Below are 21,016 nucleotides of genomic sequence, written 5' to 3'. Positions count from 1 at the left end.
CACAAAGGTCAAACTCATCCTCCTTAAGTACAATCAAGCCAATGCTGTTTTTCCCTAATTTCCAGGAAAGAACAGTCCCTTCCGTGAGCTGAGGTACAGACTGGGGTTCAAGAACTGAAGCTCGTAAATCTCCAATTTGCTGGCGTGACCCAGATTTCCAATCCTCCACCATGGATTCCAACCAGGAGTCTCATCTGGGACTCGAGAAATATGCCCACTGCACTCCAAGGCAAAGGAAGCTGCAGGATAAGTTGGTTTTGCAATATGTGTAAGGAAGGCCCATCTCCCTGCCTCTGACAATCACCATTGGACGTCACAGATTGAGCAAACAAGTAAGTACTTGACAGAGATGATCTTGTTTAATGCTCAACATGCCCATGAGGTGGATAACTCTGTTATCCCCAACTCTGCTATCCTCAACTTACAAATGGAAATAGAGGCTCAGAGAGGCGAAGACCAGGGTCACAGAGCCTGTAAATAGGAGAGCCAGCTGACCCCAGGCTTGCTCTCCAGCTGGGGGCCTTTCCACACTGGTGTGCAAACCTGTTTCTTCCTTTCTCTGCCACCCCACTTCCCTCCTTTATAGCTTAGCCTCCCTTCTGCCCACCTAACAAGCCCCAAATCCCCAGGGAGGGTTAAGAGAAGGTGGGTGCACGCCCAGGAGCCCCCCACCCCCTAGGCTCCTGCGTCATCTCGTGTCACCTACTCCCAGCTCCAGAAATGCAGCCCAGCCTCTCAAACGGCCCATCCAAGAAGCGGGCTTCCTAGCATAATATTTTCCTCCCACAGAACGTGAGAATAAAGGGCTCTTTGCTTGTCTCCTGAAATAACTGGCTCTCACCATAAAGCAATCTTCTGCCCAGTAAAAATATTTCTGTAAAACTTGGTAACTCTATCTGCAGTTCCTTTTCTGAAAGTCAAAAATCTTGGACAGTGAAACATGGCAGGGACAGACTTTATGACAAGCTCATGAAGTCATGTCTCCCCAGAAATTTCCTCCTTAACCCTGTGATTAATTTGCTGTTAACCACAGGGGTTTTGTGTCTTAATACTCTCAAAGCAAAGCACTAGTTTGCATTTCTGCAGAACAATACCCACCACCTGAGACCTAGTGTCCAGCCAGGTGGGCAGCGGAACCACTGGCTGAGGCTCAGGGGCCAGAAAGGACTCTGCTGAGACTGGGGACCTCCACCAAGCAGACATCATGCACAGGGGAGCTGTCACCTGTCCATGGCCTGTCCATGGCCACGCAGGAGCCACAGTTTATAAAATAAGTGAGAGGTGTCCTAAGATCAGAATGGAAAACTGCTCACAACTAACTCAAACTCACCCCAAGATGGCTGGATAAGTCATTGAAATCTCGGCCTTAGTCTGCCCATCTGGAAATGGAAAAGAATCACTCCAGGGAACTCTTGAGTGAACAAAGATGTTCTCTCTGAACCTCTTCATCCATCAAATAGCAACGAAGCCCCTTCCAAATGCTGCCTTGGGTCCCAGAGAGATGGCGTGGGTTCACTGGGAATCAGCAGCTCCAGAGAGGTCTTATCAGACTGTTGAGTATGTTTACTGAGTGCTTACTGCACGCTAAGCCTTAAATCGCAACATGCATTATTTCATTTAATCCTTGAAATGACTCCAAGAGATGAATACTTTTTCCCTTCATTTTACAGGTAAGGAAATAAAAGCCCAAAGTGAATACAGTTCAGTACAAACCCAGATCGGAAGTCCAAGTCCAAAGCTGTGTGCCCCCCTGGAGTAGAGAAGATCCATATAAGAAAAAAAAAAAAAAAAGTTAAAAGATGAGGTTTTTAAAATATTCATACAAACTGAGGCAGCAGTTCTTTACCTGGGGGCTACAGGTGCCCTGAAATTAGGGGTCAAGGTGTAACAGCACTTATTTAAGGGGAAAGACACCATCTGATATAGCAGATTCCCAGAAGGGTCTTATTACCTATCCCCTAAAGATTAAGGATCACCTAACTATGCTCATCACAGAAAGGCTAGGAGCTTGAAAGGAAAACTATGACTCATGGGGGCTGCATGGAGGAGCCCGGCTTCTAGATTTGCATGGCAAATCACTTATGCTCTTCCAAGATCCAGTGGCAAGCAATGGTCCTCCCCAGATAGCTAGCTAATTGACAGGCTGCCTCATCCCCACCCACGCCTGCCAGCTGCCGACTGGAGCTGCGGTCAGTGCGTTTTACATGCAGCACAGATGATGGTTCCATCCATCCAGTGTGCATTCTGCAATCTTCTTCTCACAGGTGGTTTTCCTTTAGGGAACCACCTACCCCCACCATCCCAGCCCTTGAGGTTTGGGGGGGTGGCTCTGATCCCAGCCCCCACTCCAGGGTGGCCATGTGACCCAGAACTGGCAGAAGCAGAGGGTTTGGTTCTGGGCTGGCCAAGGGATCAAGTCACTACTACAGGATCCCAGCCTAATTTTGGTCGAAACTATCTTCTAGTTGGAGATGGAAGCCCAGACTTCTAGGAGCCAAATTTCCACGACCTGAGGGAGAGTCAGCCCACGAAAGAAGCTGACCCAAAAGAAACCAGAGCTGAGAGCAGAAGCTGCCACCCTGGGACAGAGCTGGATGGAGCTCTAGGACCCAGCTTTCCTGAATTCAGGTTTCCCTAGTGGCTCAGATGGTAAAGAATCTGCCTGCAATGTGGGAGACCTGGGTTTGATCCCTGGATCAGGAAGATCCCCTGGAGGAGGGCATGGCAACCCACTCCACTACTCTTGCCTGGAGAATCCCATGGACAGAGGACTTGGATGGGCTACAGTCCATGGGGTCACAAAGAGTCGGACACAACTGAGCGAATTCAATTCACCCTCCTGACCTCCCCGTTACACAGGTCAATAAGATACCTCTGTAGGAAACAGCTGAGATGGGCTTAAAATTCAAAGGGTCCTGACTCATCCACACAGAGAAAGGTCACACCTACTTAGCCACAACCCCCCCTGAAGCTTATGCCCTTGTGAATTTTGAAGACCCTGGCTTTGCAGGGCTAGGGTGGGGGGGACTCTTGCTTTGCCAGAAAAGAAATAGAGGGCTTGGTGGGGGAGGGACCCCTAAGGGCACTACCCTGAGTCCATCCCAACCCCACATCCCCTTCCAGCTATTGGCATCTCTCTCCATTTCTTCCAGAAAATCATATCCCTAGAGCTGTCTACGTGTGCTATTTTCTCATTTCTCCTAAATGTACTGGCTCTTTGAAAAATACAAAGTGGTGCTTCCTCACTGGGGAAAAAAGTCAAACAATGTAAAAATGTACAATGTGAAAATTGAATTCCTTCTCTCCTTACCATCTCCCACCACTGCACGCCTCAGGGAAACAGAGTTTGACAAGTGTATTATTCCAGATCTTTCCATGTGCTTCAGCAAATATATAGACACAGGCCTGAACAGACTTTTGTATACTGCAAAAAACAGGGCCACCTTATACTGATGTTTTGTTCTTGCTTTGCTCATTCAACAGCATCTCAGGGCCTCCTTCCTATCAGCGTGTAGCCCTCACTCAACCCAGTTTTACCTAATGCAAAGGCTACACCACTGTTTACTGGCCTATCTTCTGGTGATGGATATTTGAGTTAGTACAAGTTTTCCTTCTTTCAAACAACGTAGCCATGGGTGTTCACACATGTACGTGCTTCTGCTCCTGTGCAAGTGTCCCTCAGTCCCTTCAGGATCCATGCCAGTCTCACCTGTGCTATCATTCCACCAAGACAGCTCCTGCCAAACCAGACTGGGCCCAGCAGGACCCAAAGTCCAATGGACACCTTTTCTTAGGCTGTCAGCAGTTTCTCTCCAGGAGACCATATCTTCCCTCCTGGTAAAATACTTTGATGGCCCCCCAGTCTATCAGCTGGAGCTTCCCTGGTGGCTCAGATGTTACGAATCTTCCTGCAATGCTGGAGACCCAGGTATGAGCCTTGGGTCAGGGAGATTCCCCTGTAGAAGGAAACAGGGGCCCAGTGCAGTCTTCTTGCCTGGAGAATCCCATGGACAGAGGAGCCCAGTGGGCTACAGTCCATGGGGTCGCAAAGAGTCGGACACGACTGAGTGACTACACTTTCGCTTGTACTTTTCTTTCATTCTATCACATCTCCCAGTATTTATGTCCCTTCCCCTGAACCTGGGCTGAACCTGTGACTAGTTTTAACAAAGAGAATGTGATGCTGCCAATTCTAGGTTTAAATCCTTAAAAGGTCTGGCAGTTTCCACTTTTGCACTTGTAGGAAGTCGGCCATCATATAAGAAGTCTGATTACTCCGAGACTGCCATACTATGAGGAAGCCCAAGCTAACCCTGCAGTGAGGCCACCTGAAAGAGAACTGAAGCCCCAGACGTATGAGCCAAGTGGACCTGTGGCAGCTGGCCCCTTGCTGTTGGAAACAACCCAACTAGGCCACATGGAGCTGGAGATAAGGTGTCCCTGCCAAGCCCTGCTCAAACTCCATAATCTTAAGCAGATCACAAAATGATTAAGTCACTAAGTTTTGGACTAATTTGTTACACAACAAAACATAACCTACACATCCATCTTTTCTTCACTACATTCTGAGAGGAGGAAGCAAAGGCCAGGAGAGGTCACAGCAGACACCTAATGGCTAAGCTTGGCTCAGGATTCCCCAAACAGTGTTCTATCCAGAAGGACTGAGTTTGCAGGATGCAGCTGCTGCTTGTCATGCTCAGAGGCTGGTTTCTAAGGTGAGAGGACATGGGACCCCCAAGGGCCCTCTTCATGCCCTAAGCAAAGGGAGTGGGTGAACAAGACAGCAATCCTGGGGAATTTGTTCTGACCAAACTGTCAACAACCCAAAAAGCCCTGACGTCAAGAAAGAAAACTTAGGCTCAGAGAGGTTAGGGAACTTGCTCAAGGTCACACAGCCAGTGAGAAGCAGGGCTAGGTCCTGAAACCAGGCATTCAAACTCAGAGTCTAGACCAGTGACCAAACACCAGTGTTTTCTAACACTTATAGTGACCCACAATGAGAATTATGCTTTATAATCGCCTCAGTATACATGGGTTTGGGTACAGATATGCATTTAGATACACACATATCTGGGCTTCCCTGGTGGCTCAGATGGTAAAGCGTTTGCCTGCAATACGGGAGACCTGGGTTCAATCCCTGGGTTGGGAAGATCCCCTGGAGAAGGAAATGGCAACCCATTCCACCACTCTTGCCTGGAAAATTCCATGGACAGAGGAGCCTGGTATGGGGTTGCAAAGAGTCGGACACGAGTGAAGGACTTCACTTTCTTTCTTTTTATAGGCGTATCTAGATCTATTTATCTATTTATTGGTATGGACATCCATGTCTATATATCCGTATATATCTATCATCTATAGACATGCCTGTGCATGACTATCAACTAAACAGAAAGTAACACAAAGCAACATTTACTATTACTACACAGGATGTTCTCTCTTATTTTTGTTTTTGTCTATTTCATTTTTTTTAATACTGGTCACTACATAGATTTCAAGAGCCATGAATGGGCTTATAAGACACAGTTTAAGAAAAAAAAAAAAACTCACCTATAATGAGTTAGGACAGCTCTAAAATCAGACTGCTCTGAATTTGAATCTTGCTAGAGCAAGATTCCACTTCCAAGTCAAGTGACTTTAAGCAAGAAGGCAGATTTCCTTAAAATCTCAGTTTCCCCAGCAGTAAAATGGGATAATGACAGTACCTGCCTCATAGTGGGGCTGGGAGAACTCAGTAGTAGGGACAGCTCTTGGCCCAGGGCCTGGCATACAGCAGATGCTCAATGCTGTACCCATGGTTCAGCACAGGGCTCAGCATACAGCAGGCACTTAACAACCACACTGAAGCTGCAGCCACAGAACCCCAAGTAAGGAGGCATGTACCCAAGACTGACTGGGGCAGTGGGTTCCTTGAGATCTCCAGGACAGGGGAGCAAGGAAAGTGCTCCCAGCACCCACTTAGAAGGCAACTTCCTTCCTGGTTTGTAGTAGTTCTCTGACATCATCGTTTTGCTTTTGAAGTCTATCTAGATCCCTGGGGGAAAGAAGGCTAAAACAAGGTCAGGGTCAAAAGCTGCCCTGTAACAAGGTACCCCAAAGTAGCACCCTCAAACCTACTCAGGTGGAGCTGCCATGAGTCAAAGCCTATGTGAGAGCCCTCCCACCCCCACCCTGTGCAGACGGCTGGAGTAAGAGACACATTTGGGAGGCTCGGGTCTTCCCCAGCCTCAGTTGTGGCCTGAGGGTGGCCAGGCCCATCCTGCTGACAGGCACCTTTTAGGCTCTGCCCCACCCTCTCCAGGGCCCCAGCTCTGTCGTCAAGCTCGAGGCTGGGGGCTTGGGCAGCACATGGCAGACCAGCCAATCAGCTCCAGGCTTTCATGGGACCTGAGATTCTCCCCCATCTCCCACTCAGCCAGAAGGAAGAGAATCTGGAGGGATCAGACATCAATACAAAAATAAATAAAACCGTGAAAGATTTGCAGCAGATGGACAAGGGCTCAAAACAAGTTGCAACATATAGCATCCTGCCCCACAACTCCCAAGCGCTACCCACCCCTGCGCTGGACCCTGCATTTCTACTTGAACATCTCAGGGACTGGACTGTCCTAAGCCGGACACCAGAAGTGGGTTAAAGACTCCCTACTTGGCAATCACGCCTTGCGGCCTTTGTACTTCCCAAACCCTTTGTCTGAGCTGTTTCTACCAAATCTTTCATCACCGGGCTATTTATCCTTTTGGGACTCAACAACTTAGTTCCCTAAACCAAAGGAGAACCCCTCCTCATTCTCTCTTACCACGCCCTGTTCTTTCCCTTCATCACATGCAGCGCACATTTGGGTGAGCAGCCACTAACCACACCAGACAGCTGCAAGAGGAGGGGCGACGTCTGCTTTGTTCTCCCTGATTTGCCAGTGAACGCATTTCACTCTCTGAACGACTCCACAAGGTAGGAAATTATGACCGCCCATTCCACAGATGTGAAAGCTGAGGATTTGCAGTAAGCTATCAGGTAACCCAGGACCACCCGGCTGGGAGAGTTCAGAAGTCTGATTCTGAAAGCTCTAAACACACTCCTGACACCTACTATGGGCACACTCTGGACGCTGGTATAAAAGGGGCCACAAACCACATCTACACTGTACTTACCCCACCTGCCCTCCCATCGTTCTCTCTACCAACTGAAACATACTATCCATGACTCCCCAGCGCCCAGCCTTGGCTTGGGCTGTACCCTCCACCTTGGAGGCAGCCTGAATCCACCCTCCCTGGCTGGGCTCAGGAGTTTAACTTGCTGAGCCTGTCTTCTCAGCTGTACACAGGGGAATAATACTTGTAAAGAATGCATGTACAATATCAGGCACATTAATATTCACTTGTATGTGCTATTATCCCTCACACAGTCATACCCCACCAAAATCTTGTAGGTTTAAATCAACAGTCACAAGCCAGCCCATATCCAGCTGTCTGGGTCCACCCAAAAGAGTGTTTTTGAAAATTTTTATGTAGTTGATGATAATTTTTTAAATTAGAAAAATTTCACATAAAAATCCAGACGGCTGGATTCTCTCAACGATCAAAAGATGTGGCAACACCAGGCTGCATTCCCACATGACAACAGCTGGCTGGGGCTGAGGGGCGCTGCTCCCTGGACACAGCACATGTGCTCCCCGGGGCATCTGAGTCCTCCCCACCCCCCGAGTGTCTCCCAGCCAGCCTGATGCATTGGTGAATATGACTTCTCTGGTCCCTGCAGGTCCTTTAGATTCTGACCCTTGGTCTCAGTCTTACCATCCTTAGAGCTATATTGACATGCCATGTCTTTCAAAAACACCTCCTCCAATCTCTATAACCCTGTGTCTCTTCCTGCTTTTGTAACTGTAAGAGCGAACTTACACAGTTACGATCCGTCCCATATTACAACCATTTTACAGATTGAGTCCTCACAGCTGCCCTGTGAAGTAGACACTATTATCATCCTCACTCTACAGATGAGGAAACACAAGCACGGAGTTGATTAGTCTATTTCATCTCCACCCTCATCCATTACCTGCCCTCCCCTCCCCCCCACCCCCCGTCCTGTGTTGCTCTGTGCCCTCAGGAAGATAACCTTGTGGACCCATTCACCAGGGCTTCCCAGTCTCTCTGGCTTCTGAATTCAGCTGCCAATGGGAGACCCCGGCGAGAAACTGGAGGATGCCAGGAGATGGGGGTGGTGTGTTTCTTCTGCACCTCCTCACTACTTCTGTACTGTATCTCTGGCTGCAGTTAATCCTCCATCTTTATAGCTTCTGCCTGGTCTCCACCCGTCCTCAGCTGTGATTCCTACATGGATCCAATCCAAAATATCCAACACATCCTCCATGGCCCTTTTTGCCCTTGGTGGGTGGTAACAGCTTCCTCCTATTGCCAGGGACCCACCAGACACTGGGTACCTAAAGACCCCATGAAAGCTCCCTGAACGCTGCCCATAGCTCTGGAAGCTAATTTCACTTAGACTCTCCAGAGTGGCTCTGTTTCCCACTAGATCCCTGGCTGACAGAGGTTCGACACTGTGCCCAAGGTCCCACAGGCAGAAAACGGCACAGCAGGATCTGAACCCAGGACACTGGGCCACAGAGTCCTCACTCTGTAACCACCCCCTGACACCGCCTGGTGTTCTATTCTACTTCTCCCGGTCCTTCACCCGCCTGTGGCCCCCTCAAGAGTCCCCCGGGTGGCCCTTGAGAACTAAGCGCTGTGCCTGGATCAAGGCAGACCTTCCAGAATCTCTCCCTCAGCCCATAGAATCAGTCACTTGATTCCTCTTTATCCTCTGAAGTATTTTTACAAGGGAGAGCCCATCCTTCCCCACATTCCTTCTTCCCCTAGATCAAAGGGCTTACCTCTGTCCTGCTGGCCCCTCACACAGGGCCCCTCACACACTTGTCTCTGCTCTGCACAAAGACCAAGCTCCATGGCATGGCTGAGAAGGCCCCCAGGCCCAGGCCGTGACCCCTCTTCAGCCAACTGAACTTCGATCAGTATCTCAAACAAACTGCCCTCTTCACTACAGGGCTTTCTCACATGTGGTGGGTCAGTCCAGCAGACACTCATGTGGCTGTTACGTGTTCTCTCCCCTTGTCTTGCTCACCACTACCCCTCTCCCTATGCAAATCTGGGCTTAAATCACAGCTCCTCTGAGACCACCTGTGACCCTGGACCAGTTCGCACTCTCTGCTCCAGACTTTCAGAGTGCCTAGAGAAAGTCTTTCAGAGAATGCCCAGAACATTCTCTAACATTCCCTAAATATTGTCATTATTCAGGAGATAACTTTTCAAACATGGGCCAATCAAACATGAATATCAATGCAAAGTAAAGTATTAGCAAATCAAATATGTGCTAAGTTGCTTCAGTTGTGTCTGACTCCTTGTGACCCTCTGGACTGCCAGGCTCCTCTGTCCATGGGATTCTCCAGGCAAGAATACTGGAGTGGGTTGCCGTGCCCTCCTCCAGGGGATCTTCCTGACCCAGGGATTGAACCCACATCTCTTATGTCTCCTGCATTGGCAGGTGGGTTCTTTACCAGTAGCGCCACCTGGAAAGCCTAGCAAATCAAATACAGTAATATTTTAAAGCAGCAGTCTAGCACGGCAAAGAAGGATTTAGTTTAGGAATGCAAAGAAACTTAAACTCTAGGAAATCTGGCAATGTAAATCATTGGTATAAATCATATATTATATTAGCAAAGAATCATCAGCTCCGTCAATACTTCAATAGCATTTGATAAAATTCAATAATTATTCCTGGTTTAAAAAATCTTAGCAAGTCAGGAGATACAGAAAGCTTTCTTAATTAGTTAAACAATGAACATCATACTTAATAGTTATGAATCAGTCAAGGATATTCTAACCAATGCAATAAGATAAGAAAAATAGATGAGAGGCAAAGGTGAAAGTTCAGTTTCACGAAACTCTAAGTTCTATGAGGCAGGAAGTACGTTCTATTCCTCATAATTTCCACAACATCCTAACCACACTCAAAAATCTGTGGAATGAACAGCCACCCAGATTAGGTCTGATTCCCATTAAGTGTTCTCAAAGTACCCAGAACCTCTCCTTTGAGGCATAAATCAAGGCTTAGATTGTGTAATTTGTTTTTACAAACCCTTATCTTTTCCAACTAGAATGTAAGGTCCACGAAAACAAGGACCATGCTCTACTGACAGGGTAGATGTATACCTGGCATAAAGTAAGTACTGAATTTCTATTGCACAGATGCATAAATGATTTGAATAGAATGCATTCAATACATAGTTTCTAAATTCCAATAAATGTAATAAATTTTATCCTACTTCTCAGCTAGAAGATTTGAGGCCCAGGGAAGGGAAGGATCCTTCAGCTGATGCCACACACCACTATGAAGCCCACCCATTACCCTGGGTTCCTCTGAAAGGTGTCAGCCACACATAGGCCACAGCCCACGCGGCTCAGTAAGTAAGGAAAGTGAAGCCCAGAGCAATTCTCGGAGCCCTTGCAACAAACACTCATCCAGGACACACCCTGGTGGCCAGAGTCACCTGGTAAGACCTGCCTTTCTGGACTTGCTGCCTTTCTGGGGCGAAGGATGACTTCTGCGGAGAGACCTGAGGCTTCCCTCTCAAAGCCCTGTGACAGGTACCGCGTGGATAAACAGCCCCCTCTGCTTTCCTGGGCAGTTATCAAAGAATTACTTATGTCTCTGCAAATGCTTGTTTGGAAAAGGTTCTCCACCCCACCTGGGCTTGGCAGGAACAGCAGCATCACCAAGCCTGCCCTTTGGGGAGTGATCAGCCTTTTCCTCCAGCTCCTGAAGGAACTCGGCCATTCTTCATGTGCAGAGTCTGAAGTGAGCCATAAAGAAGCAGGCAGCTTCCCAGGATAAACGGAGCACGGTGACATCAAAGACTGCCTTCCAGATTAAACAACTGAGGCCTTCAGCTCTCTCTGGCGTTTCTTCCAGGATATTCTGGGCTCCTGCCTCAGTTCTCCCTTGGATGGAATGGCAGATATTTTGTTTGTGAGAGTCTGAATTTTTTCCTTCCTCGGGAGTGGGGGAGGGAGGAGGCGAGAGGAAAGGAGGGGGAAAGAGAGTGAGAGGAAGAGAAAGAATGTCTGTGAGAGACAAGAGCCACAAAAAGAACATGTGTGAGTAGAAAAGAGAGCGGGAACTCAGGGAGGCAGCCTGAAGTGCCTGCTTTGGAATCCAACAAGTGACCTAAAAATTCTAAAGTTGTGAACCTTCAGTCACAGTGAGTGAGGTTGCAAGAACCCTCGAGCAAAGAGGATTGTGTATGTGTGTGTGCTAAGTCGCTTCAGTCGTGTCTGACTCTTTGTGACCCCATGGACTGTAGCCCGCCAGGCTCCTCTGTCCATGGGATTGATTCTCCAGGCAAGAATACTGGAGTGGGTTGTCACGCCCTTCTCCAGGGGATTTTCCCGACCCAGGGATCAAACTTGTGTCTTTTATATCTCCTGCACTGGCAGGCGGGTGTTCTTTACCACCAGCGCCACCTAGGAAGCCCATAAGGAGGATTGAGGGGTTCCTGACTTCCTGGGGCCCACAGATCTCCTTGTGGGCCCCTGACCCTTGCCCAGAGGGTCACAATGCACTCCTCTTCCTCAGACACATCTGGTAAACTGAGGCAGGAGACCCTCCAGCACAGGCCCACAGCAATTCTGGGGTAGGACAGGCTCTCCCTGGGATTGGCATGTCACTACGCCCCCTGGCCCTTGGGGTGCCTCCCTCTGCCAATCCCATGGCTCAGGCGCCACATCCCACCCACGGCTGGGCTTCTGACCTTCCTCCCACACAGGGCAGCAGGGGCCACCCCTCACCCAAACAGCTGGGGCAATGCCCCCCAGTCCCTGGGCATGACACTGCATGCTAATCCACTCTACAGAGCGTGCTGGTGTCTGGACCAACAGGCTGGCTGCCAGGCCAGCCCAACCCCACCCACTTGTCCACAGGGACAGGGAACTCACATGTGCCAAGAACCACTAAACTGTGGGGGGGATTTGTAAAATCTAAAATTTGTATCAAGAATGAGCACCAGAGAGTTCCAGACCCCACAGGACGCACAGCCACTTGGAGCCCACAGTCCCTTCTCGAGGGCTCAACCCAACCATGGACACTAATGTGCCGGGGCCTCTCCCAGCTCCTGCTGTACAAACCCATCCCCTCTTTGCACACTTCCTTGCTCACTGGTGCAGCCTCTCACAAGTGCCACTGTCTGCCAATGCACCTGTGCACACGCTCATTCTTCATCTCCTTCATTAGACTGGAAGCCACAGGAGGACAGGCACCACCGCTCTGTGATCTGCCGCGGTAGCCTCAATGCCTGTCTTGGCTAGGGAGTTCATAATTAACAACAATTCATTATTGATCATAGTGACTGAACAGCTGAGAGTCTGGAAGAAAAGGCCAAATTACAGTCTGACATTTATTCCTGCTTCCAGCTTTACCTTGACGGAGTTCGGAAGAGGCAGTGATGGTGACCTAATCCATCTGCATTCATTCTTCATTCATTCACCGAGCAAATTTATCATGAGAGCCCACCACATGCCCTGGGACTGCCACAGGGAAGACGGATTCCTCAGGAGGCGATTCTTCCTTTGCTGACCGCTCAGCCTTGTTGCTTTAAGGCCTCAGAGGAACAGTCTGGCCCCTGAGCCCGGTGCCCAAGCTTCCTGGTATGAGGAGGAATACGCTCTGTCCAGTCATCACCCGCATTATCGCCTCACTCTGACACCCCCACGGGACGAGGGGATTAAACATCCCCCAAGTCTAGAAGTTTGTGGGACATACTGCGGTTGTCTCCTGGTTTAGCTTCCCACTGAGTTTACGACAGTCTGCACAAGGTGTGACTGTAGAGTGTCTATTCCTGAGCTTGAGGGAAAGCACACACATAACAGCCTGGCTTGGGGAACCAGAGTCCTTCTCAAAAACAAAAAGGTTTGTAGGGAGGATAAGACACTCCTTGAAGTCTCTACCAGAGACCCCGTCACAGAGATGCATCAATGTATCCAGAATGACACCCTTGCCCACTTTCCACCATTCTGAAGGACCCAGACCTACCAGAAACCAGAAGCCCCCCCGGCACTCTGCCCAGCTCCAGCTTGCCCCTGCTCTCTTCCCCACCCCCCACGGGTCCAGAAAGCTGCCAGGTGAGGCTATGAAGCTGGCCTGGGTGCCACAGGCAGAGGGCACCCTCCGTGGAGAATTCAAAGAAGTCAGTGAGTGGAAGCCCGAACGCCTCCTCTAGCCTCAAAGCAAATCATCTTTTAATTGTGAAACACCAAATATTTAATTTATGCTCTACCTCAAATGTCAAGTCCACCTCCCGGCACATAGCTTTGAAACCACGTAAGGAGGCCTAACACTTTCCATATGGTGAAGACATGGGGCCTTTTAATTGTGCCAACTGGTATCATTCAAGGGTAATTCCCCTGGAATCCAGCACTCAGGCAGCAGCTGGGCCGGCCTCCAATCTCATCACCCAGCCCCATACGTCCCCGCAGGCTCCCACCATGCCTGCGCCCTCCCAATCTCCCCCAAATATCAAAATGCACGAGGTGCCCCTAATCAAATTACCAAACCGCCTGGCAGCCACCTTTGATCCAGAGGCAGGCTTGCCTGCACCAAAGTGCTCAGTCTGTTTTCTTCAGGCGACTTTGCCATAAAAGAACAAAAGGGCCAAACTGCGGGTTGGGGGAAGGGATGGTCTTAAATCCAGAGGTCAGCATGCATATATGCACACGCATGTGCACGCTACAGGAGTGTTCATAGACACACAGATTCTGCTTCTCCAAGTGTTCTCCTATCAATATCTCTGTGTCCATTTACTCCATCCATCTACTAAACTTGTTAATTTTACCCATTATATCTTCCAGATCTAACATTTCCAATTGCTTTTCTTTTGTTAATGCCTGTTGCTGCTTCATACTTCTAATATCATCCTTTATCTCTGAGATTAATGTCTAATTATCTAGCACACAGTTGCCTGGCATACAAATTGTTCACGTATCATTCATTTTCTGTAGAACTCATACAGCTTGCATGTCTCCTTATTTTTCTCCTCAGAGCTCATATTCCCTTGAAGCTCATCATGTACCACTGAAAGGGCAGATGTCTTAACCTGTGTCCCTCCTCTGGTTTCATAATCTGGGCCCCCATCTCCACCTTCCCAGGGCCTCAGGAACCTGCCAGGCTTTCCCCAGGTTCTACACTTTATGAAGAGTTACCTGCCAAAACTCTGCCAGGGATGAGCAGGTTATTACACCCATTTTGCAGATGAGCTCATTAAGGTACACAAAGGTAAAATGGTTTATACAAGGTGACAAGCTATTGTGGCCGAGACTGACCTCATTTATTTATTTATTTTTTGGAAGGGTAGGCATGGGTTAATTGCCGATGAAGTCACCCTCTCATATCCCAAGATCTTGCATGAAACTAAGACCCACCTTAAATGTTTACTAAGCTACTCAGACCCCCTCAGGGAGGAAGAGGGCAAGCAGGGGCCCCTCACGCTTCTGCCTGCGTCACCCCAAAGTGCTCGGCAGCTGGCCAGCATGCCACCTCTTAGGAATGAGTAAGTGTGACCCCCTCCAGGCGGATGCTCTGGTGCGGGAAAGTACTAGTAAGTACTCCAGAAAGGGAGAAAAGCAGAGTCCACACCAGCTGGCTGGCAATTTTACAGGGTTATGAGGAGGATTAAGATAATGTAAGCAAAATGCTTGACACACATGGGTGCTTAATAAATAGTAGTTATCTTTGCAATAATAATACTGCTGGTTGGATGAGCCAGGAATGTGTCCCCAGCTGCCTTGGTGAAAGGCTGGGTGATGGAGTAGAGACAGAAGCCATTCCCAGGACAGGGACAGGTCTGGGGTGGGGGGTGGGGGTGAAGCTCTGCCAGCGCTTGGAACGAAGCACACTTCGGAGCCCACACCCTCCTACATCCTGATGAGATAATGGAAGAACCCAGAGCCACCCTTTCCGTGCCCCTAGAACTCACGGAAACTAAACAGATCGGGGGTTGCCTACTGCGATCCCGTTTAATATCTCAAAGTTAAACTGGGGGCATTCTTTCTCATTCACAATTTTGACCAGTTGTACTTAACATTTTTCTCAGAATCGACTTCAGACTATCTGTTTCAACTTAGCTTCATCCTAAGCAATAATATCCATGAAATCAAGGGTTTGATGTCCCAGATATTTTATTTTTTTCTGGTAAAAAGAAAAAAAAAATGTAACTGTTAAGATAAAAACTACTCCTCTAAGTACTACTTGAAATCACCTCGCAGGCACCCACAGGACAGCCCTACACCTTGGGCTCACCCTGGCTTCTCCCGAGGCCAACTCCACCTCTGCAGGCTCAGGAATGAGGCCAGCAGTGGGGGGAAGCCAGGCGTCCGGGTCCCAGTCACCAAGCACGACTCCCAAGGAGGCAGAGTTTCTCTCTTCTGAATATCCTGGATGGCAGGGCCCACCCTCCACCACCCAACATATGTCACACTGATGGCTCTCGGGCTCACATCTTCAAAAGTGCTTTGAACAAACACTAATGACCCCTCAGCATTTCTCTGCGAGAGGGGGCTGGGAAAGGAGGGGGCAGGCCCCATCCCATGCTGTCCTCAGCTGGGGGAAGAAACCAGGCAACAAAATTCCCGTGACTTCACCAAAGCCACAGACTTAAGCTGGGGCCCCCTCTCCCCCTCCCCCATTTTCCCCAATGGCAACTTTTACTGGCTCACATCCCTCTTGCTGGGAACACTACTATTTAATTAAAAACGACAGACTTTTGTTTTCCTCTCCTTCCTTCCTCCTCCCTCCCATCCTCCAGGATTGGATGCCAAGGAGACCCACCAAAAACATGCGGGTAACATTTGTTATGGCTTTGAAGATAAAAGTCAATTGAAGTAAGCCCTCGCTGTATTTCAAGTTTCCCCTAAAGCATGGAGCAAGCTGCCTGGCAGTTTAGGAAAGAGAAAAAAAAAAAAAAAAGGACTGCAAATAAATGTCATTCTGCAGGAATACTTTGTAAAAATAAACAGGCTGAAAAAACCCAAAACTTGATTAATGGAAATCCACTCAGTTGGCCTCTGTCTTGAGCTGCAAAATGCATTTGTTCATATGGCTAAATCGGATCATTTTCATTGGGCTTTAAATAAATAAGGAGATCAAAAACTAGAAATGGTGGGGGGAAGAAAGGGAAGTTTGTACTTCTGTTTTTAAAGGGCCCTAACTGCAGTGCCCCCTCCCCCCACCCAGCACTGGCCTTTCCTAGGGGACAGTAGCTTCAATTCTAACCTAGCCAACAGATGAAACGAAATGGGGAGGAGAAGGCCCCCTGCTCAGCAGTGACAGTGTAGGAGGAGATGGGCGCTTCCTCTAGATGCAGGGGTTATTTCATACACGCACAAGTCAACTATCCACAGGCTCACCTCCTGCAACTGACTACACTCAGTCCAGGTTCCACGACCCTAACACACAGACACACACACACACACACACACACACACACACACATCTGAAAACTCCACTGGCCCCTCCCCAGCCTATGAACAAGACCAAAGGACTAACCAGACCTGAAACTCAGTCTGTTCCCCTCTAAGTTTAAGAAAAAAAATTAAATGTCACATCAAAAAGTTGATTCATCCTTTGATCCTTGGCTTGCTCGAGTTCCACGCAGACCATCTGAAAGCCCTATGCAGAGTTCCAGAGCCCATAGGACATCTGTGAACACCAGTCCCAGGCCAGGAGCTGCGGCTGGACTCACTCACTCCCCTGTCACATCTATTGCTCCCCTAGGAACAAATCCAACCACAGGGACTCACTGGGTTAAGGCTGGGGTGGGCCAGACTAGAGCACAATGAGGCCCTCTCTCTCCTTGTGCACCAAGCCAAGGGGTCTCCCAGATCTCAGTACCCCCCAAGTTCTGCCCCCACCCAGATCACTGCCTGCTCTACTGGGACTCCAAGGCAGTTGGCACTGATGAATGCCACAGACACTTGGAACACATTCGGAGGGCAGCACAGTCCTGCCTTTCACCCAGACACCCCCAACCGCCTTCCCTCTTCCCTAGCCCAACTCCAAATCCACCTTTGAATGCTGGCCACAGAAACAAGGAAGAAATCAGAGCAAGTCCCCGAATCCCTCCAGCACAGACAAGTTCCCCATCAACTGGCCCACCTCACCTAGGACCCTTCCCCCCAGGCAGCCCTCTGCTCCCCAACTGGCCCCTCCATCTGTGTCACCAGTAAGGTTCCCCGAGGCAGGGGGTGTGTAGGGTCATGTTGGTAGGGCAGGGGCACCTAAGGGATTTCTGGGCTTATAAGTTGTGCCAAGAGATGCTAAAAGTTGGCTGGGGGTGTATGGAGACCCTTCTCTGAGGTGAAAAGGAGGTAAGTGGGGATCGTACCCGAGCTCCTCTGCCAACAGTGCCCGCTGCCCGCAGCTGTCGGGGTCCCGAGCTGCCACCCGGGCAGCGCTGCCTCCCGATCCACTCCTCGATGCCTTTCCGAGCCCAGGCGGCGCTCACAGCGAAGCTGTCACCTGGAGCGGGGACGACATGAAGCCCCTGAGTCTGGCCCCTAGGCTCAAAGTTACCCGAGAGAAGAGAGAAAGAGTGGGCGAGGCAGAGGCAGCAAGGGACCAGGAGGGTGCTGAGAGCTGCGCACGATCCTGAGAGAGGGACGCAGGTAATCAGGAGAAGGGGGTTCTCGAAGCGAAGCCCCGAGAGCAGGGACCTCGAGGCTAGCCAAGAGGGACACGTCTGGGGATCAGGAGAGCGAGCGCCAGAGGCCAGGACTGCGGAGAAGAGGGACAGACACGGGGTGAGGAGAAGAGGGGAACTGAGGGTCAGGAGAAGGGACGCAGGAGCCAAGATCTCGGAGGGGGGCTGACGACCAAAAAGAGAGGAGGCAGGCTCTTGGTGAAGGGGCGGCAGTGAACGCGGAATCGGGGTACCGTACGGGAGGGGTTGAAGGTCAGAAGAGAAAGTACTGGATAGCGGGGAGGGGGTAGGTGGGGCAGAGAGGGGGACACAAAGTGTGCTCCAAGGAGAGGGTTTGTGGAACTGGTGGCTGGAGTAACGGGTGCGGGTGGCCCTGGTAATCAGATCCGCGGGTTAGGCCATTCCGCTGCCGTCGGCGGTGCTTCCCCGTCTAGCCCCCACCCTCCTCCCCGGTCCGTGCCCCGCGCGCCCCTACCTTCCGGGCTCTCCCTGCGCTTGCACACGGCTGCTGCAGGCACAACGCGCGCGGCGGCGGCGGCGGCGGGAGCCGGAAAGAAAGGAGAGGCAGAGAGTTAGCAATCGCGGGGACGAGGGCGGCGGGGGCCAGGGGGCCGGCGCGCGGGCGGGGACACTGACCCGGCTTGGAGTGAAGTTTCCCCATGCTGGGGGCGCGGCTGGAGGGGGCGTCCCTAAGCCATGCGTCCGGTCGGCGGACCCTGAAGGCTCGCCGCGCCTTGTCTCGCTCTCCTCCTCCCGGAGCAGCCCCGGAGCTGAGCGGAGCCCGAGGCAGCGCCGGGACTCGCTCCTGCCGCTGTTGCCGCGGCCGGACTGACGCCCGGGCGAGCGGAGCCCCCAGCCCGCCGCCGCGGCCCGCGCCTCCCAGCGCGCCCATTGGCCGGGCGCGGCTCATCAAAGGCGAGGCGGACCGCCGAGGGGGCGGACTGGGGGCGGGGCCGGAGCACTGGGGCGGGGCGTGGAGAAGCGCTTAGGGCTGGACACAGCGCCCCCCTCCAGGCTTCGGTCTTTGACCCGGGTCGGCGGCTGGGGACCCAGGACTGGGGACTAGAGGTGGGGTTGGGTGGTGGAGGGAGGCGGAGGAGCTCTGGTCAGTAGGAATATTGGGACAGACACCCTCTTGGGTCCTGCCCGCTGTAGAACAACTGCTCCTCTCACAACGCTGCTCACGGCGCTGTGTGTTCCCTGCGCTCGATTTTTCCTGGAAGCGGACTGAACTCTGCGGCTCCAATTTACAGGTGATGAAACTGAGATCGGAGACGAGATGCTGCTCGGAGCGCCCGCAACGTTGCCCTTTCCCAAGTCTTGCACGGTCGGACTTCGGCAGAAAATGTTCGCTATTCCCCGCCCAAAGCCCGCCCCGCTTCTCCTCCGAACCTCTCTCTAGGCTTCGATTTGGTTGTGCAGGAGAAGCCCCCATTGCGCCTCCGGCCAGCTGTGGACCCAGCCAGCTCGCGGCGGCTACAAGTGTCCGAAAGCCGCAAGTTGCCAGCCAATCGCTCTGTCCTCTCCTCCCGGGCCCGTGGGTGCCCGCCGGGGGGTTGGGGCGCGCTGCCAGCTGTGCGGCCCGGAAGGGGGTAACCGCTGGGTCTTTGATCTTCCTGGGTTTCCGCTCCCCGCTGCAGTTCGCCAGACCCAAGGGCTTGTTTGTTTTGTCTGGGGAGGTCTCTGCGGAGGGGAGGGCGACATCAAGGGGTTCCACTCCACCTTTGTGGTTCTCAGAGAGCACGCCTGCTCTGCTGGGGACACTAGGGGCCTGTTAAGTTCGGCCTGGTACTGGGCAGTCTGGGCGTGGGAAAAGAAAACCCTGTGCAAGGAGAGAAGAAAGGCGCTGCCCCTTGGACTGCGTTCTCTGTGGGAGCCTCCGTTTTACAGTCTGTAAAACGGAGGCTCAATTCTGTCCTTTTTGCCAACTCCTTAGAGGGACACTGCCCAATAGAAAGATAATGTGAGCAACATAGGTAACTTAAAATTTTCTAGTAGCCACATTTTTTTTTAAGTAAAAAGCAACATTAACTAATTTTAATGTATTTTATTTAACCCAATAGATCAAAAATATTTCAATTTCAACATAAAATGAGATGTACATTCTTTGTTTTGCACTGTTTAAAATCTGGTATATTTTACACTCAGAGCATAACTCAACCCAGATGAGCCATACTGCAAGGGATCGATGGCCACAGGTGTTTGGGCATCACAATTCTGCAGCATCTACATGTCTCTGAAGGACACTGGGGACTGCGTGGCCCTCTAGAGTCATAAATCCCTTCACCCAACAGTATCTTACTTCCATCCTTCAAATTTGCTTTTTACATCCCCTTTTGCAGAGAAATGAAGGCTACTCTTATAAGCAGGTACACAGCAAGCTGTGTTCCATTTGAGGAGTGCTGGGACCACCCCCCCCCCAAAAAAAATAGTTATTATTGTTCATTTTATATTGCATTTCTCTATACAGTACCTGGCGCTTCCCAGGTGGCACCAGTGGTAAAGAACCCACTTGCCAATGCAGGAGTCATAAGAGACACGGGTTCAATCCCTGGGTCAGGAAGATCCCCTGGAGGAAGGCACGGCAATCCACTCCAGTACTCTTGCCTGGAGAATCCCATGGACAGAGGAGCCTGGCGGACTACAGTCCATGGTGTCGGAAAGACTCGGAAATGACTGAAATGACTAAGCACGCATGAATACAGTATCTACTGTATGTCAGCCATTGTCTTAAGTCATGTATAACTCTTACAGCCACTGTCTGATGCAGGTTCGTACTTGTTCTATAAAAGAGGAAACCTACTAGGCTCAGAGAGGTGAAGTCACTTGCCCAAGGTCACACAGCTAGTCAGTGACCTGGTTGGGAACTGAGCCCAATCCTGTTGATTCCATTGCCCATGTTGTTTTTACATGGCCCATATTGTCCCAACACTGTCCAAACTTAACATTCCAGCTGTGTGACAAGCACTGTTTCAGGCACTTAAGATACATTAGTGAAAAAAAAAACAAAAAATCCCCACTCTCAGAGAACTTGCACTCTACTGGAAAGAAGACTGAGAATAAACATAAAGAATGGGCAAATAGTACTCTAAGTTCGCAGGCATCACCAGCTAGAGCAGTGGTTCTCAACTGAGGGCAGTTTTGCACTTTGGGGGGCATTTGGGATTGTTTGAAGGCATCTGGTAAGTAGAGGCTAGGATTGCTGCTAAACATCCTAGAATGCACAGGACAGCCACCTGAAAGACTGATCCAGCCCCGAGTGT

At 50.5% G+C, this 21,016-nt stretch overlaps 1 protein-coding gene across 2 annotated transcripts in view; it reads right to left on the bottom strand.

Moving 5' to 3' along the window:
* The window catches only part of NKD1 (NKD inhibitor of WNT signaling pathway 1), a 94,614-nt gene extending 75,978 nt beyond the window's left edge, over nucleotides 1–18,636 (bottom strand). The window contains exons 1-3 of one of the 2 annotated variants that reach the window (XM_025268642.2): nucleotides 18,390–18,636; nucleotides 18,229–18,258; nucleotides 17,439–17,572 (exon numbers count right to left, since the gene is read on the bottom strand). In XM_025268642.2, the coding sequence (XP_025124427.1) occupies nucleotides 17,439–17,572; nucleotides 18,229–18,258; nucleotides 18,390–18,414 (189 nt within the window). In that variant the 5' untranslated portion in view covers nucleotides 18,415–18,636. Of the gene's footprint in view, nucleotides 1–17,438; nucleotides 17,573–18,228; nucleotides 18,262–18,389 lie in introns of both variants that reach the window. The other variant, XM_025268641.2, reaches the window with a different exon arrangement.
* Between the last annotated feature and the right edge of the window lie 2,380 nt (nucleotides 18,637–21,016).

The sequence above is a fragment of the Bubalus bubalis genome, chromosome 18, assembly GCF_019923935.1.
Source record: "Bubalus bubalis isolate 160015118507 breed Murrah chromosome 18, NDDB_SH_1, whole genome shotgun sequence".
In the NCBI taxonomy this organism is placed as follows: Eukaryota; Metazoa; Chordata; class Mammalia; order Artiodactyla; family Bovidae; genus Bubalus; species Bubalus bubalis.
Note: the sequence above shows the minus strand (reverse complement) of the source record. Positions and strands in the feature narration are given on the sequence as shown.